Genomic DNA, 18,383 nt, shown 5'->3' with positions numbered 1-18,383 from the left:
GGGAACAGGGTCTAGGATTCTATTTAAATCTGTGGTTCCCAAAAAAGAAGGAACTTTTCGACCCATGTTAGACCTAAATTGCCTCAACAAGTTTCTCGGGTACCGTTCTTTAAAATGGAAACAATTTGTTCCATTCTTCCTTTGTTCCAAGAGGGTCAGTTCATGACGACCATAGACCTGATGGATGCGTATCTTCATGTCCCCATCCACAGGGATCATCACCAGTTCCTTTGATTTGCCTTTCTAAATAAACAATTTCAGTTTGTGGCTCTTCCGTTTGGCCTTGCCATAGTTCCTAGAATTTTCTCAAAGGTTCTGGGGGTTCTCTTGGCAGTGATCAGCTCTCGGGGAATTGCAGTGGCTCCATACCTGGACGAAATATTGGTTCAGATGCCATATTTTCAACAAGCAAACTCTCATACAGAGATCTTGTTGTCTTTTCTCCTTTCCCACAGTTGGAAAGTGAATCTGGAAAAGAGTTCCCTTGTTTCAGCTACAAGGGTGGTTTTATTAGTGACCATAATAGATTTCCTATCTATGAAAAGTTTTCTGACGGAGGTCTGAAAATCCAAAATTCTCTCCTCTTGCCTCTCTCTTCAGTCTACTGTTAGATCATCAGTGCCTCAATGTATGGAGGTAATAGGTCTGATGGTCGCTTCCATGGACATCATTCTCTTTGCTCGATTCCATTTGAGAGCTGTGCAATTATGAATGCTCAGACAATGGAATGGAGACCATTCGGATCCGTCTCAGAGAATAGATCTAGACCAGTCGACAAGAGACTCTTTCCCGTGGTGGCTTTCTCAGGACCATCTGTCTCAGGGCACATACTTCTAGAGACCTTCCTGGGTGATTGTGACCACGGACGCCAGCCTGCTAGGCTGGGGAGCAGCTTGGAACTCTTTAAAGGCTCATGGACTATGAACTCGGGAGGAGTCTGCTCTCCCCATAAACATCTTGGAGTTGAGAGTGATTTACAATGCTCTGATGGCTTGGCCTCAATTGTCCTTAGCCCGGTTTATCAGGCTTCAGTCAGACAACATCACCTCAATGGCTTACATCAACCACCAGGGCGGAACTCATAGTTCTTTAGCCATGAAGGAGGTGGCACAGATTATTCAGTGGGCGGAAGTGCACAATTGTTGTCTATCTGACATCCACATTCCTGGAGTGGACAACTGGGAAGCGGATTTCCTGAGCAGACATTTCATCCCGGGGAGTGGACTCTCCATCTGGAGGTGTTCTCCATGTTAACCCTCAAATGGTGGGTGCCGGAGTTGGATCTGATGGCGTCTCGGCAGAACGCCAAGCTTCCAAGGTACGGTTCAAGGTTAAGAGATCCTCAGGCCGCTCTGATAGATACTCTGGCAGTTCCTTGGGTTTTCGGTCTAGCATTTCCACGAGTTATTGCTCGTATCAAACAAGAGAGAGCATCAGTAATTCTAATAGCTCCTGCATGGTCTCGCAGGATCTGGTATACAGACCTAGTGAAGATGTCTTCTCGGCCGCCTTGGAGGTTGCCTCTGGGTAAGGACCTTCTAACTCAGGGTCCATTCCTCCATCCAAATCTCGTTTCTCTGAAGCTGACTGCTTGGAGATTGAACGCTTAGTTCTGTTGAAGTGTGGATTTTCTGAGTCGGTCATTGAGACCATGATCTAGGCTTGCAAGCCTGTTACTCGAAATTTTTTCCATAAGGTATGGCGTAAATACCTTTTATTGGTGTGAATCTAAGGGCTACTCTTGGTGTAGGGTCAGGATTCCTAGAATTTTGTCTTTTCTCCAGGAAGGTCTGGAGAAAGGGTTGTCAGTCTGAAAGGTCAGATTTCTGCATTATCTGTTTTGTTACAAAAGCGTCTGGCGGATGTGCCAGATGTTTGATCTTTTTGTCAGGCCCTGGTTACAATCAGGCCTGTGTTTAAATCTGTTGCTCCTCCTTGAAACCTTATCTTGTTCTTAAAGTTTTGCAACAGGCTCCATTTGAACCAATGCATTTCATAGATATTAAATTGCTATCTTGGAAGGTTTTGTTTCTTATTGCTATCTCTTCTGCTCGGAGAGCTTTGGAAATCTCGGCTTTGCAGTGTGATTCGCCTTACCTTATCTGTCATGCGGATAAGGCGGTTCTTAGATAGAAATACTAATCTGGAAGTTGTTGTTCCTTCGCTCTGTCCCAAGCTTTCTTCTCATAAAGAACGTTTGTTGTACAAATTGGATGTTGTGCGTGCTCTAAAATTCTACATTCAGGTGACTAAGGATCTTCACCAGTCTTCTGCCCTGTTTGTTTTTCTGGAAAGCGTAAGGGTCAAAAGGCTACTTCTTCTCTTTCCCTCTGGTTGAGAAGTATGATTCGTTTTGCATATGAGACTGCTGGACAGCAGCCTCCTGAGAGAATTACAGCTCATTCCAAATTTTACAAATTTGATACTTTTACCTTGACTGAGGCCTCTTTTGGGAGAAAGGTTCTTCAAGCGGTGGTGCCTTCTGTTTAGGTCTGCCTGTTTTGTTCTCCCTCTCTGTTCATTCGGTGTCCTCTAGCTTGGGTATTGGTTCCCATTAGTAATTGTATGACGTTGTGGACTCTCCATATCTTAATAAAGAAAACAAAATTGATGCTTACCTGATAAATTTCTTTCTTTCTGGATATGGAGAGTCCACGACCCCATCCTTTTTAAAGACAGTTATTTTGAGTAAACCTCAGGCACCTCTACACCTTTGTGTAATTCTTTTTCCATTTCCCTTCGGTCGAATGATTGGGGATTATGGGTAGGGCAGTGACACTTAGCAGCTTTGCTGTGGTGCTCTTCGCCTGCTCCTGCTGGCCAGGAGTGACATTCCCACTAGTAATTGAATGACGTTGTGGACTCTCTATATCCGGAAAGAAAGAAATTTATCAGGTAAGCATAAATTTTGTTTTCTCTTGGTATCTTTATTTAAATATAAGCTTACAAGCCGGCCCATTTTTGGTTAAGAATCTGGCTAGCGCTTGCTGATTGGTGGCTACATTTAGACACCAATCAGAAAGTGCTACCCGGGTGCTGAACCAAAATTGGGCTGGCTCCTATACTTACATTCTTGCTTTCAAATAAAGATAGCAAGAATATTTTGTAGATAACATAAACAGGAGCCAGCTGGAGTCTGTAAATGCGTGTATACATTTGGCACTGTAGGGCTTGGTTAGTCTAAAAAAATAAGCAAAACTATAATTTCTTCTGTTAAGTGTGATCAGTCCACGGGTCATCATTACTTCTGGGATATTACTCCTCCCCAACAGGAAGTGCAAGAGGATTCACCCAGCAGAGCTGCATATAGCTCCTCCCCTCTACGTCACTCCCAGTCATTCTCTTGCACCCAACGACTAGATAGGATGTGTGAGAGGACTATGGTGATTATACTTAGTTTTATATCTTCAATCAAAAGTTTGTTATTTTAAAATAGCACCGGAGTGTGTTATTATCTCTCTGGCAGAGTTTGAAGAAGAATCTACCAGAGTTTTTGCTATGATTTTAGCCGGAGTAGTTAAGATCATATTGCTGTTTCTCGGCCATCTGAGGAGAGGTAAACTTCAGATCAGGGGACAGCGGGCAGATGAATCTGCATAGAGGTATGTAGCAGCTTTTATTTTCTGACAATGGAATTGATGAGAAAATCCTGCCATACCGATATAATGTCATGTATGTATACTTTACACTTCAGTATTCTGGGGAATGGTACTTCACTAGAATTACACTGTAAGAAGTACATAAAGCTGTTTAATAACTAGAAATTATGTTTAACGTTTTTGCTGGAATGTAAAATCGTTTTCATTTGCTGAGGTACTGAGTGAATAAATGTTTGGGCACTATTTTTCCACTTGGCAGTTGCTTAATCTTTTTTCTGACAGTTTCTGTTCTCTCTCACTACTGTGTGTGAGGTGGAGGGGCCGTTTTTTGGCGCTTTTGCTACGCATCATATATTTCAGTCAGCAGCTCATTGTATTTCCTGCATGATCCGGTTCATCTCTACAGAGCTCAGGGGTCTTCAAAACTTATTTTGAGGGAGGTAATTTCTCTCAGCAGAGCTGTGAGAATTATAGTTGACTGAGATAAAAAACGTTTATTCTGTAATTTGTTTCCTGCTTTCAGAATTTGTTATCTTTGCTAATGGGATTAAACCTTTGCTAAAGTTGTGTTGTTTACAAGGATTGAGGCTATAACTGTTTCAATTTATTAATTTTCAACTGTCATAGATCTTCTGTGCTTCTTAAAGGCACAGTACGTTTTTAATATTATTCTAATTGAATTGTATTTCCAAGTTGCAAGTTTATTTGCTAGTGTGTTAAACATGTCTGATTCAGAGGATGATACCTGTGTCATTTGTTGCAATGCCAAAGTGGAGCCCAATAGAGATTTATGTACTAACTGTATTGATGCTACTTTAAATAAAAGTCAATCTGTACAAATTGAACAAATTTCACCAAACAACGAGGGGAGAGTTATGCCGACTAACTCGCCTCACGTGTCAGTACCTGCATCTCCCGCTCAGAGGGAGGTGCGTGATATTGTAGCGCCGAGTACATCTGGGCGGCCATTACAAATCACATTACAGGATATGGCTACTGTTATGACTGAAGTTTTGGCTAAATTACCAGAACTAAGAGGTAAGCGTGATCACTCTGGGGTGAGAACAGAGTGCGCTGATAATATTAGGGCCATGTCAGACACTGCGTCACAGGTGGCAGAACATGAGGACGGAGAACTTCATTCTGTGTGTGACGGTTCTGATCCAAACAGACTGGATTCAGATATTTCAAATTTTAAATTTAAACTGGAAAACCTCCGTGTATTACTAGGGGAGGTGTTAGCGGCTCTGAATGATTGTAACACAGTTGCAATACCAGAGAAAATGTGTAGGTTGGATAAATATTTTGCGGTACCGGCGAGTACTGAGGTTTTTCCTATACCTAAGAGACTTACTGAAATTGTTACTAAGGAGTGGGATAGACCCGGTGTGCCGTTCTCACCCCCTCCGATATTTAGAAAAATGTTTCCAATAGACGCCACCACAAGGGACTTATGGCAAACGGTCCCTAAGGTGGAGGGAGCAGTTTCTACTTTAGCTAAGCGTACCACTATCCCGGTGGAGGATAGCTGTGCTTTTTCAGATCCAATGGATAAAAAGTTAGAGGGTTACCTTAAGAAAATGTTTGTTCAACAAGGTTTTATATTGCAACCCCTTGCATGCATTGCGCCGATCACGGCTGCAGCGGCATTCTGGATTGAGTCTCTGGAAGAGAACATTAGTTCAGCTACTCTGGACGACATTACGGACAGGCTTAGAGTCCTTAAACTAGCTAATTCATTCATTTCGGAGGCCGTAGTACATCTTACTAAACTTACGGCGAAGAATTCAGGATTCGCCATTCAGGCACGCAGGGCGCTGTGGCTAAAATCCTGGTCAGCTGATGTTACTTCTAAGTCTAAATTGCTTAATATACCTTTCAAAGGGCAGACCTTATTCGGGCCCGGGTTGAAAGAGATTATCGCTGACATTACAGGAGGTAAAGGCCATGCCCTGCCTCAGGACAAAGCCAAAGCTAAGGCTAGACAGTCTAATTTTCGTTCCTTTCGTAATTTCAAAGCAGGAGCAGCATCAACTTCCTCTGCACCAAAACAGGAAGGAGCTGTTGCTCGCTACAGGCAAGGCTGGAAACCTAACCAGTCCTGGAACAAGGGCAAGCAGACCAGGAAACCTGCTGCTGCCCCTAAAACAGCATGAATTGAGGGCCCCCGATCCAGGATCGGATCTAGTGGCGGGCAGACTTTCTCTCTTCGCCCAGGCTTGGGCAAGAGATGTCCAGGATCCCTGGGCGCTAGAGATAATATCTCAGGGATACCTTCTGGACTTCAAATACTCTCCTCCAAGAGAGAGATTTCATCTGTCAAGGTTGTCAACAATCCAGACAAAGAAAGAGGCGTTTCTACGCTGCGTACAAGAGCTCTTGTTAATGGGAGTAATCCATCCAGTTCCACGATCGGAACAGGGACAGGGGTTTTACTCAAATCTGTTTGTGGTTCCCAAAAAAGAGGGAACTTTCAGACCAATCCTGGACTTAAAGATCCTAAACAAATTCCTAAGAGTTCCATCGTTCAAGATGGAGACTATTCGGACAATTTTACCTATGATCCAAGAGGGTCAGTACATGACCACTGTAGATTTAAAAGATGCTTACCTTCACATACCGATTCACAAGGATCATTACCGGTACCTAAGGTTTGCCTTCCTAGACAGGCATTACCAGTTTGTGGCTCTTCCATTCGGATTGGCTACAGCTCCAAGAATCTTCACAAAGGTTCTGGGTGCTCTTCTGGCGGTACTAAGACCGCGGGGAATCTCGGTAGCTCCATACCTAGACGACATTCTGATACAAGCTTCAAGCTTTCAAACTGCCAAGTCTCATACAGAGTTAGTACTGGCATTTCTAAGGTCACATGGATGGAAGGTGAACGAAAAGAAAAGTTCACTCGTTCCACTCACAAGAGTTCCCTTCCTGGGGACTCTTATAGATTCTGTAGAAATGAAGATTTACCTGACAGAGGACAGGCTAACAAGACTTCAAAGTGCTTGCCGCACCCTTCATTCCATTCAACACCCGTCAGTGGCTCAATGCATGGAGGTAATCGGCTTAATGGTAGCGGCAATGGACATAGTACCCTTTGCACGCTTACACCTCAGACCACTGCAACTGTGCATGCTAAGTCAGTGGAATGGGGATTACTCAGACTTATCCCCTTCTCTGAATCTGGATTAAGAGACCAGAAATTCTCTTCTATGGTGGCTTTCTCGGCCACATCTGTCCAGGGGGATGCCATTCAGCAGACCAGACTGGACAATTGTAACAACAGACGCCAGCCTTCTAGGTTGGGGTGCCGTCTGGAATTCTCTGAAGGCTCAGGGACAATGGAGTCAGGAGGAGAGTCTCCTGCCAATAAACATTCTGGAATTGAGAGCAGTTCTCAATGCCCTCCTGGCTTGGCCCCAGTTGACAACTCGGGGGTTCATCAGGTTTCAGTCGGACAACATCACGACTGTAGCTTACATCAACCATCGGGGAGGGACAAGAAGCTCCCTAGCTATGATGGAAGTATCAAAGATAATTCGCTGGGCAGAGTCTCACTCTTGCCACCTGTCAGCAATCCACATCCCGGGAGTGGAGAACTGGGAGGCGGATTTCTTAAGTCGTCAGACTTTTCATCCGGGGGAGTGGGAACTCCATCCGGAGGTCTTTGCCCAAATACTTCGACGTTGGGGCAAACCAGAGATAGATCTCATGGCGTCTCGACAGAACGCCAAGCTTCCTCGTTACGGGTCCAGATCCAGGGATCCAGGAGCAGTCCTGATAGATGCCCTGACAGCACCTTGGGACTTCAGGATGGCTTACGTGTTTCCACCCTTCCCGATGCTTCCTCGATTGATTGCCAGAATCAAACAAGAGAGAGCATCAGTGATTCTAATAGCACCTGCGTGGCCACGCAGGACTTGGTATGCAGACCTGGTGGACATGTCATCCTGTCCACCTTGGTCTCTACCTCTGAAACAGGACCTTCTGATACAGGGTCCCTTCAAACATCAAAATCTAACTTCTCTGAAGCTGACTGCTTGGAAATTGAACGCTTGATTTTATCAAGACGTGGGTTTTCTGAGTCAGTTATTGATACCTTAATACAGGCTAGGAAGCCTGTTACCAGAAAGATTTACCATAAGATATGGCGTAAATACCTATATTGGTGTGAATCCAAAGGTTACTCTTGGAGTAAGGTTAGGATTCCTAGGATATTGTCTTTTCTACAAGAAGGTTTAGAAAAGGGTTTATCTGCTAGTTCATTAAAGGGACAGATCTCAGCTCTGTCCATTCTGTTACACAAACGTCTGTCAGAAGTTCCTGACGTCCAGGCTTTTTGTCAGGCTTTGGCCAGGATTAAGCCTGTGTTTAAAACTGTTGCTCCACCATGGAGTTTAAACCTTGTTCTTAATGTTTTACAGGGCGTTCCGTTTGAACCCCTTCATTCCATTGATATAAAGTTTATCTTGGAAAGTTCTATTTTTAATGGCTATTTCCTCGGCTCGAAGAGTCTCTGAATTATCAGCCTTACATTGTGATTCTCCTTATTTGATTTTTCATTCGGATAAGGTAGTTCTGCGTACTAAACCTGGGTTCTTACCTAAGGTAGTGACTAACAGGAATATCAATCAAGAGATTGTTGTTCCTTCTTTGTGCCCAAATCCTTCTTCGAAGAAGGAACGTCTACTGCACAACCTGGATGTAGTCCGTGCTCTAAAATTTTACTTACAGGCAACTAAGGAATTTCGACAAACGTCTTCTCTGTTTGTCGTTTACTCTGGGCAGAGGAGAGGTCAAAAAGCTTCTGCTACCTCTCTTTTTGGCTTCGTAGCATAATTCGTTTAGCTTATGAGACTGCTGGACAGCAGCCTCCTGAAAGAATTACAGCTCATTCTACTAGAGCTGTGGCTTCCACTTGGGCCTTCAAGAATGAGGCCTCTGTTGAGCAGATTTGCAAGGCTGCAACTTGGTCTTCGCTTCATACTTTTTCCAAATTTTACAAATTTGACACTTTTGCTTCATCGGAGGCTATTTTTGGGAGAAAGGTTCTTCAGGCAGTGGTTCCTTCTGTATAAAGAGCCTGCCTATCCCTCCCGTCATCCGTGTACTTTTGCTTTGGTATTGGTATCCCAGAAGTAATGATGACCCGTGGACTGATCACACTTAACAGAAGAAAACATAATTTATGCTTACCTGATAAATTCCTTTCTTCTGTAGTGTGATCAGTCCACTGCCCGCCCTGTTTTTAAGGCAGGTAAATATTTTTTAATTTATACTCCAGTCACCACTTCACCCTTGGCTTTTCCTTTCTCGTTGGTCCTTGGTCGAATGACTGGGAGTGACGTAGAGGGGAGGAGCTATATGCAGCTCTGCTGGGTGAATCCTCTTGCACTTCCTGTTGGGGAGGAGTAATATCCCAGAAGTAATGATGACCCGTGGACTGATCACACTACAGAAGAAAGGAATTTATCAGGTAAGCATAAATTATGTTTTTTTTCAAAAATACTACCAGATGGGTATATAAATGGATCATCTACAAAACATTTATGCAAAGAAAAATCTAGTGTACAATGTCCCTTTAATAAGTGTAGTATGACAGGTGACAAAAGCATTGTGTTTTTAAGAGAACGTTTTTGCCTATGTTTGAAAAGATTGAGAAATGCTTTATTATTGATGCATTAAGAACTGCTCTAATACCACTTGACGAGATGTTACAACTATGGCATGGAATCCGTCCACCTTAAGAGCTTTGACTATGCAATAGCAAAAGGGAATAAAAAGAGGAAGGAGGCGGTTATGTCACACCCAGAAGAAGCTGCCAGCTGTTATCACGGAGGAGTGTAACGCACAGCCTAATGCGTTGGTGTGCAGCACCATACTTGAAAGGTCAAGCATGGAGCATATGAATATGAGAACTCGAGGGCAAAGTATTCTCAGAAGGGCTGGTGGAGTTGGATGTCCTGACGGCAGCCTTCTTTGGTGTGCATTGAATGTGCAGCATGTGTATCTCGCAGCTCCAGTCCTTTTGAGCTTTCAAACCTGTTTCAGCACTTTCTTGTGGTCTGAATTAGATTATACAGTGAGTGAGCTTTAATTCTCTCTTGGGAATTATGAACTGAACTTTCAAGAACCTATTAGTGGTGCACCAGATAATAATTTTCTCAGTAGCCGGCTGCTATCTCTTATAGTGTGCGGCCCGTTAGAGATTTTAGTATGTTTTATGAGTATTTGCACTTATTGTGAATAAATAATAAAGCCGCCCAATGTCCTCTTTCTTCTATAAAGGTAAGACGAGTCCACGGATTCATCCTTGTGGGATATTATCCTCCTGCTAACAGGAAGTGGCAAAGAGCACCACAGCAGAGCTGTCTATATAGCTCCTCCCTTAGCTCCACCCCCCATTCATTCTCTTTGCCTACTCTAAGTACTAGGAAGGGTAAAGTGAAAGAGGTGATATAATATTAGTTTTTAATTTCTTCAAGCAAGAGTTTATTTAAAATGGTACCGGTGTGTACTATTTACTCTCCGGCAGCAGATGGATGAAGACTGCTGTCTGGAGGATGATGATCTTTTGCATTTGTAACTAAGATCCATTGCTGTTCCCACAGAGGCTGAGGAGTACAGGAAACTTCAGTGTGAGGAACGGTTTCATGCTATGCAGCAGTGAGGTATATTCAGTCATATCTTTCTGGAGAGACTGTGTATTTCAGAAAGACTGACATTATACCCAGGAGGGTAAGGGTAAGCAGTAATCCTAGAGCTAAAAGAAGGGCATTACTTAATTGCATATGGGGTCCAATTACAAATATGGTTGACACTGAATTGCAAATGTTTGTGAGCAAAAGTTTTTTTGATTTGGGAGTGCTTTAACGTTTTTGTGGGCAATAACGTTTTGGGCAACTTTGAGGGCACACATGGCTTAACTTTTGGGTTTGAGAACCCACATGGCTAGTTATAACCAGTCTGGTGCGGTTCTTTGAGGCTGTGGAGACATTGAGTGAGATGGGCAGGGCCTATTTTCGTGCCTCAGATGCGCAGTTAGTTTTCTCAGCAAGCTCTAACTCCTGAGGGCCCTGGTGTATCTTTTGGGCCAAATCGAAGCTTTTACCCCACATTTTCGATCCCTGAGGGCAGGTAGGGCCACAGCAGGGCTGTGGCAAGGTGCTGTGAGTGTTTTTTTCCGGATCTGGGCCTATTTTCGATCCGGTTTGCAAATTAAGGGGTTAATTTTGTGGGGCAATCTTAACTACCTATATTGTGTCTACATACAAAATTTTGAAAAATTTGGTGCATGTTTAGGCTGTTTTGCAGAACGTGTATGCTTTTTTTCTCTTAAAGGCGCAGTACCGTTTTTTAAGATTATTTTTTTCACTAAATAAAGTGTTTTCATGCTTGTTGGTAGTCATTACTAGCCTGTTCAACATGTCTGACATTGAGGAAAGTCAATGTTCAATATGTTTAGAAGCCATTGTAGAACCCTCCACAAGGTGTCCCTCATGCATTGAAAAGTCAATAAATTGTAAAGAACATTTTAGCTACTAAAAGTATGTCGCAGGATTATTCTCAGTCAGAAGAGAATCAGGTTTTGCCATCTAATTCTCCCCAAGTGTCACAACCGTTAACGCCCGCACAAGCGACGCCAAGTACTTCTAGTGCGTCTAATTCTTTCACCCTGTAAGATATGGCCGCAGTTATGAATACTACCCTCACAGAGGTTTTATCTAAGCTACCTGTGTTGCAGGGGAAGCGCAGTAGGTCTGGTGTGAGAGTAAATGCTGAGCCCTCTGACGCTTTATTAGCCATATCCGATGTACCCTCACAATGTTCTGAGTTGGGGGTGAGGGATTTGCTGTCTGAGGGAGAGATTTCTGATTCAGGAAAGATGTTCCCTCAGACAGACTCAGATATGACAGCTTTTAAATTTAAACTAGAACACCTCCGTTTATTGCTCAGGGAGGTTTTAGCGACTCTGGATGATTGTGACCCTATTGTAGTTCCAGAGAAATTGTGTAAAATGGACAGATTCCTAGAGGTTCCTGCCTACACTGATGTTTTTCTGGTCCCTAAGAGGATTTCGGAAATTGTTACTAAGGAGTGGGATAGACCCGGTATTCCGTTCAGTCCCCCTCCTATTTTTTTTTCAAAAATGTTTCCAATATCAGGCGCTGTGCGGGACTCATGGCAGACTGTCCCTAAGGTGGAGGGAGCTATTTCTACCCTGGCTAAGCGTACAACTATACCTATCAAGGACAGTTGTGCTTTCAAAGATCCTATGGATAAAAAATTAGAGGGTCTTCTGAAGAAAATATTTGTTCATCAAGGTTTTCTTCTCCAACCTATAGCGTGCATTGTTCCTGTAACTACTGCAGCGTCCTTTTGGTTCGAGGCTCTGGAAGAGGCTCTTCAGGTTGAGACCCCATTAGATGATATTCTGGATAGAATTAGGGCTCTCAAGCTAGCTAATTCTTTCATTACAGATGCCGCTTTTCAATTGGCTAAATTAGTGGCGAAGAATTCAGGTTTTGCCATTTTAGCACGTAGAGCGTTATGGCTTAATTCCTGGTCTGCTGATGTGTCATCAAAAGCTAAGCTTTTAGCCATCCCTTTCAAGGGTAAGACCCTATTCGGGCCTGAACTGAAAGAGATCATTTCAGACATCACTGGAGGGAAAGGCCATGCCCTTCCTCAGGATGAGACGAATAAGATTAGGACCAAACAAAATAATTTTCGTTCCTTTCGAAACTTCAAAGGTGGTCCCTCTACCTCTTCCCCTGCCGCAAAGCAAGAGGGGAATTTTGCTCAATCCAAGGCAGTCTGGAGACCTAACCAGACTTGGAACAAGGGTAAACAGGCCAAGAAGCCCGCTGCTGCCACCAAGACAGCATGAAGGGGTAGCCCCCGATCCGGCACCGGATCTAGTAGGGGGCAGACTTTCTCTCTTCGCTCAGGCTTGGGCAAGAGACGTTCAGGACTCCTGGGCTTTAGAAATAGTAACCCAGGGGTATCTTCTAGATTTCAAAGATTCTCCCCCAAGGGGGAGATTCCATCTTTCTCAATTGTCTGTAAACCAGACAAAAGAGAGGCGTTCTTACGCTTTGTAGAAGACCTATATACCATGGGAGTGATCTACCCAGTTCCGAAAACAGAACAGGGGCAAGGGTTCTACTCCAATCTGTTTATGGTTCCCATAAAAGAGGGAACCTTCAGACCAATTTTGGATCTCAAGATCCTAAACAAATTCCTCAGAGTCCCATCCTTCAAGATGGAGACCATTCGGACTATTTTGCCAATGATCCAGGAGGGTCAATATATGACCACCATGGACTTAAAGGATGCGTATCTACACATTCCAATCCACAAAGATCATCACCAGTTCCTCAGGTTCGCCTTTCTGGACAATCATTACCAGTTTGTGGCTCTTCCCTTCGGGTTGGCCACAGCTCCCAGAATTTTCACAAAGGTGCTAGGGTCCCTTCTGTCGGTTCTAAGGCCGTGGGGCATAGCTGTGGCGCCTTATCTGGACGATATCTTAATCCAGGCGTCAACTTTCCAACTAGCCAAGTCTCACACGGACATCTTACTGGCTTTTCTCAGATCTCACGGGTGGATGGTGAACGTAAAAAAGAGTTCACTTATCCCTCTCACAAGAGTTCCTTTCCTGATAGATTCGGTGGACATGAAAATTTTTCTGTCGGAGGTCAGGAAATCAAAATTTTTATCCATCTGCCGAGCTCTTCATTCCATTCCTTGGCCGTCAGTGGCTCAGTGTATGGAGGTAATCGGCTTAATGGTAGCGGCAATGGACATAGTTCCGTTTGCTCGCTTGCATCTCAGACCACTGCAACTTTGCATGCTCAAACAGTGGAATGGGGAATATGCAGATTTATCTCCTCAGATAAATCTGGACGAAGAGACCAGAGACTCTCTTCTTTGGTGGTTGTCACAGGATCATCTGTCCAAGGGAATGTGTTTCCGCAGGCCAGCATGGGTCATAGTGACGACGGACGCCAGCCTATTGCGCTGGGGTGCAGTCTGGAATTCCCTGAAAACACAGGGATTGTGGACTCAGGAGGAGGCTCTCCTCCCGATAAATATTCTAGAACTGAGAGTGATATTTAACGCGCTTCAGGCGTTGCCTCAGCTGGCGTCGGCCAGATTCATAAGATTCCAGTCGGACAATATCACGACTGTAGCATATATCAATCATCAGGGGGGAACAAAGAGTTCTCTAGCGATGATAGATGTTACCAAAATAATTTGATTGCCAGAGACTCACTCTTGCCATCTATCGGCAATCTATATCCCAGGAGTGGAGAACTGGGAAGCGGATTTTCTAAGTCGCCAGACTTTTCATCCGGGGGAGTGGGAACTCTATCCGGAGGTGTTTGCACAATTGATACAGCAATGGGGCACACCAGAATTGGATCTGATGGCGTCTCGTCAGAACGCCAAACTTCCTTGTTACGGGTCCAGGTCAAGGGACCCTCAGGCAGTACTGATAGATGCTCTAGCAGTACCCTGGTCGTTCAACCTGGCTTATGTGTTTCTGCCATTTCCTCTCCTTCCTCGTTTGATTGCCAGAATCAAACAGGAGAGAGCTTCAGTGTTTTTGATAGCACCTGCGTGGCCACGCAGCACTTGGTGTGCAGACCTGGTGGACATGTCATCTCTGCCACTGAGACAGGACCTTCTGATTCAAGGTCCGTTCCAGCATCCAAATCTAGTTTCTCTGCGGCTGACTGCTTGGAGATTGAACGCTTGATCTTATCCAAGCGGGGTTTCTCGAAGTCGGTCATAGATACCTTGATTCAGGCTCGAAAGCTTGTCACCAGGAACATTTATCATAAGATATGGCGTAAATATCTTTATTGGTGTGAATCCAAAGGCTACTCATGGAGTAAGATCAGGATTCCTAGGATTTTGTCTTTTCTCCAAGAAGGATTGGAGAAGGGGCTATCAGCTAGTTCCTTAAAGGGACATATATTTGCTTTATCAATTCTACTGCACAAACGTCTGGCAGATGTTCCAGACGTTCAGTCGTTCTGTCAGGCTTTAGTTAGAATCAAGGCTGTGTTTAAACCTGTGGCTCTGCCATGGAGTTTGAATTTAGTTCTTAAAGTTCTTCAAAGGATTCCGTTTGAACCTATGCATTCCATAGATATTAAGCTTCTATCTTGGAAAGTTCTGTTTTTAGTTGCTATCTCTTCGGCTTGAAGAGTTTCTGAACTATCTGCATTGCAATGCGACTTACCTTATCTTGTTTTCCATGCTGATAAGGTGGTTTTGCGTACCAAACCTGGATTCCTTCCTAAGGTTGTTACTAATAGGAATATTAATCAGGAAATTGTTGTTCCTTATCTGTGTCCTAATCCTTCCTCTAAGAAGGAGCGTCTATTGCACAACTTGGACGTGGTTCGTTCTTTTAAGTTTTACTTGCAAGCGACCAAAGATTTCCATCAAACATCTTCTTTGTTGTCTATTCTGGAAAACGTAGAGGTCAAAAAGCTACGGCTACCTCTCTTTCCTTTTGGCTGAAAAGCATCATCCATTTGGCATACGAGACTGCTGGACAGCAGCCTCCTGAAAGAATTAAAGCTCACTCTACTAGAGCGGTGGCTTCCACATGGGCTTTTAAAAATTATGCTTCTGTTGAACAGATTTGTAAGGCTGCGACTTGGTCTTCGCTTCATACCTTTGCTTCTTCGGAGGCTATTTTTGGGAGAAAAGTTCTTCAAGCAGTGGTGCCTTCTGTTTAACCATCTGTCTTGTCCCTCCCGTTCATCCGTGTCCTGTAGATTTGGTATTGTATCCCACAAGTAAAGGATGAATCTGTGGCCTCGTCTTACCTTTATAGAAGAAAAGTAAATTTATGCTTACCTGATAAATTAATTTCTTCTATGGTAAGACGAGTCCACGGCCCGCCCTGTCATTTTATGACAGATTATATTTTTTTGATTTAAACTTCAGTCACCTCTGCACCTTGTAGTTTCTTCTTTTTCTTCCTGTACCTTCGTTCAAATGACTAGGGGATGGAGCTAAGGGAGGAGCTATATAGACAGCTCTGCTGTGGTGCTCTTTGCCACTTCCTGTTAGCAGGAGGATAATATCCCACAAGTAAAAGATGAATCCGTGGACTCGTCTTACCATAGAAGAAATTAATTTATCAGGTAAGCATAAATTTACTTTTTCTTTTTAGTATGAGTGCTTGTTACTAGACTTTTGGGGCTCCTTATTGAGATACCCCACTTTTCTTTTTGTATAGTCGTTTAAATTTATTTTTCACATAAACAACTTGCCATGTCTGAAGTACAACATTTTTGCCTTAACAATTACTATAAATGAACCATTGAGATATAATCTGACTCTTAAAATTCCTTTTCGATAGGTGAAAGTGGTCTTGGCATTAGTATCATTGGTATGGGTGTTGGCGCAGACCAGGGTCTAGAAAAGTTAGGTATATTTGTGAAAACTATTACAGATGGAGGCGCTGCTCAGAGTGATGGCCGGTAAGTGGATCCAATTTTAAAATAAATCTTTTATTATTATTATTATGATTTATTATAATAATGTATTTGTAGAATTCTATAAAATCTTTGTGTTCTTATTTTTGTCACACTCCTGTAGAAGCGTATCAGTACTGGTAGTTAATCTTTTCTGCCTGCTCAAATTTTTGTTTAATCAAAATTTGAGGAGGTAAATACCCTTTCATATGTCCTCAACCTTCCTGTTTGCTTTAGTTCAGTTTCTGCCAAGTCTACTTCTGAAGAGTTGTTTTTTTTTTTTTTTTTTCCCACCCCACAAAATATATCTTCCTCTTCACAGCAAGAAGCTACCTCTGTTATTGGATACCATACACTTTATAGACCTTTTTTCTTTCTTAAGATATGGTGAGCCCACGGATCATCAATTACTGTTGGGAATATCACTCCTGGCCAGCAGAAGGAGGCAAAGCTGTTAAGTATCACTTCTCTTCCCACAACCCCCAGTCATTCTCTTTGCCTACGGTGCAAGGAGTAGGTGAAATTTTGGTGTCTGAAGAAGATTGGATTTATTCACTTCAAGATTTTATTATTTTGAAAGCAGAGTAGGTTTACTCTGAACTTTCCTCTCAGGATTGGGTCTAGCTGTACTACACGTTAGCCTCTTCAGTAGGGCAGTGGTGACTTTAAAGCAGTTAGGAACTTGTGGGGTGGAACTCACTGCGTTTTCCTAACATGTTTCTGTCCCTGTATAGAAAGCCTGAGTAGGTTTACTCTGATCTTTCTTTTTTCTACAGGTCTCTGTGAGGAGTGGCTTCCTCTCATACTGGGTAGACTGTGCACTTATGACATGTACTGCAGCTTTCTCTGTGACATATATCCTTGGAAGGATATTTCCATCTTATTGGGAGGAGAGTCCACTGCTTCATTCATTACTTGTAGGAATTAAGAACCTGGCCACCAGGAGGAGGCAAAGACACCCCAGCCAAAGGTGTAAATACCTCCCCCACTCCCCTCATCCCCAAGTCATTCTTTGCCTTTTGTCACAGGAGGTTGATTCGGAAGATTCAGAGTAGTCTCTTATGGAGGGTAGTACTCTTCGAAATGGGACTGGAGTTTTAAGTAGTCCTGTCAGCCTCTTAGTGAGAAGATGGCTGAATTTTAGATTCCGGCGTTGCAGGGAGAGTCTTTCTGCGAACCCATCCTGACTCAGTTTAACAGCTCCATTAGCAATCAGCGTTGACGAGTTCCACTGCCTGCTTTTCTTGTCTCAAGTCCATGTCAGGAGTGATGCTACTACCCCGTCACACTTGAAGGGCCGTGTTCCCGTTCCACAGCGTTGATTCTGGTAAGATCGTTTCATTTATATATATGTGATAACGCAAGAAGACAGGGTCACAGTGTGGCTCCTTTATCTCTATAGAATCTAGGGTTATACCCTTGAAAGTGGGTTATTGAACAGGGGGGATTTTATTATGCATAATATTGTTTTTTCTGCTGCACTTGTGTGAGATGAGGCTCTGTCAGTGTGGAACAGTCGGTTCAATAGCGAGAGATTGAGGTGGGCTTTTTTGGTGCGTGTCTCTTTCTCTCGAGTGCACGGGTTGGTCCTGCATGGTACTCCATGTGACTGTGTGTGGCCTCTGTAACTTCCTCTTTCTCGACCTGCGTTCGGAGGATACGAAAGCTGTTTCTGGTACTCCAGGTCATAGGAGGTGGTGAGTGCCCCAGGCCAATGGGATATAAAGGTGCCATTTATTTATTGATCAAGTCCGTAATAAAGGTGCAAGCTATGAAGGACTCTGATATGTTAGAGGATACTCCCTCTTTATCTAAATCTATTAACTGTGTATACTGTGAGGAGGTTCCAGTCGAACCGCCGACGCAACTCTGTTCCACATGCTTTGAAAATATTGCTATATCTAAAAAGAATAAAGTATTTAGTACAACTGAGCCGTCCACTTCTGAGGGTTCTCTGCCCTGCGATGTGCGTTCCCTACAATCATCTCCGATTACAGAAGCAGTTCCCCAGGGCACTACTAATCCTCCTGCGGGAGGGGTCCTTTGGCCTCCAGACTTTGCTGAAAAGTTACAGACGGCGGTTTCTGCGGCCATTACTGCAATGCCTCGCCCTACTAAGCGCAAGCGGAAGGTACGGCACTGCATTCTGTGTCAGGGGTCTTCGACTTCGCTGGATGTCTGACAGATTATCCGCTGAGGACAACTCCGACTTATCTGAAGATGTCGCTTCTGGGTTGGAAAAAGATTTTAAATTTAAGATGGAGCCTTTGTGCTTTCTGAAAGA

General features: G+C 43.6%; 1 protein-coding gene across 3 annotated transcripts in view; it reads left to right on the top strand.

The window, feature by feature from the left end:
- Positions 1 to 18,383, top strand: part of LOC128645441 (neurabin-1) — an 824,161-nt gene that overhangs the window by 142,103 nt on the left and 663,675 nt on the right. For all 3 annotated transcript variants that reach the window (XM_053698450.1, XM_053698449.1, XM_053698448.1), the window contains exon 4: positions 15,985 to 16,105. In XM_053698450.1, the coding sequence (XP_053554425.1) occupies positions 15,985 to 16,105 (121 nt within the window). The remainder of the gene's footprint in view (positions 1 to 15,984; positions 16,106 to 18,383) is intronic.

Source organism: Bombina bombina, chromosome 1, assembly GCF_027579735.1.
Source record: "Bombina bombina isolate aBomBom1 chromosome 1, aBomBom1.pri, whole genome shotgun sequence".
NCBI classification, from domain to species: Eukaryota; Metazoa; Chordata; class Amphibia; order Anura; family Bombinatoridae; genus Bombina; species Bombina bombina.
Note: the sequence above shows the minus strand (reverse complement) of the source record. Positions and strands in the feature narration are given on the sequence as shown.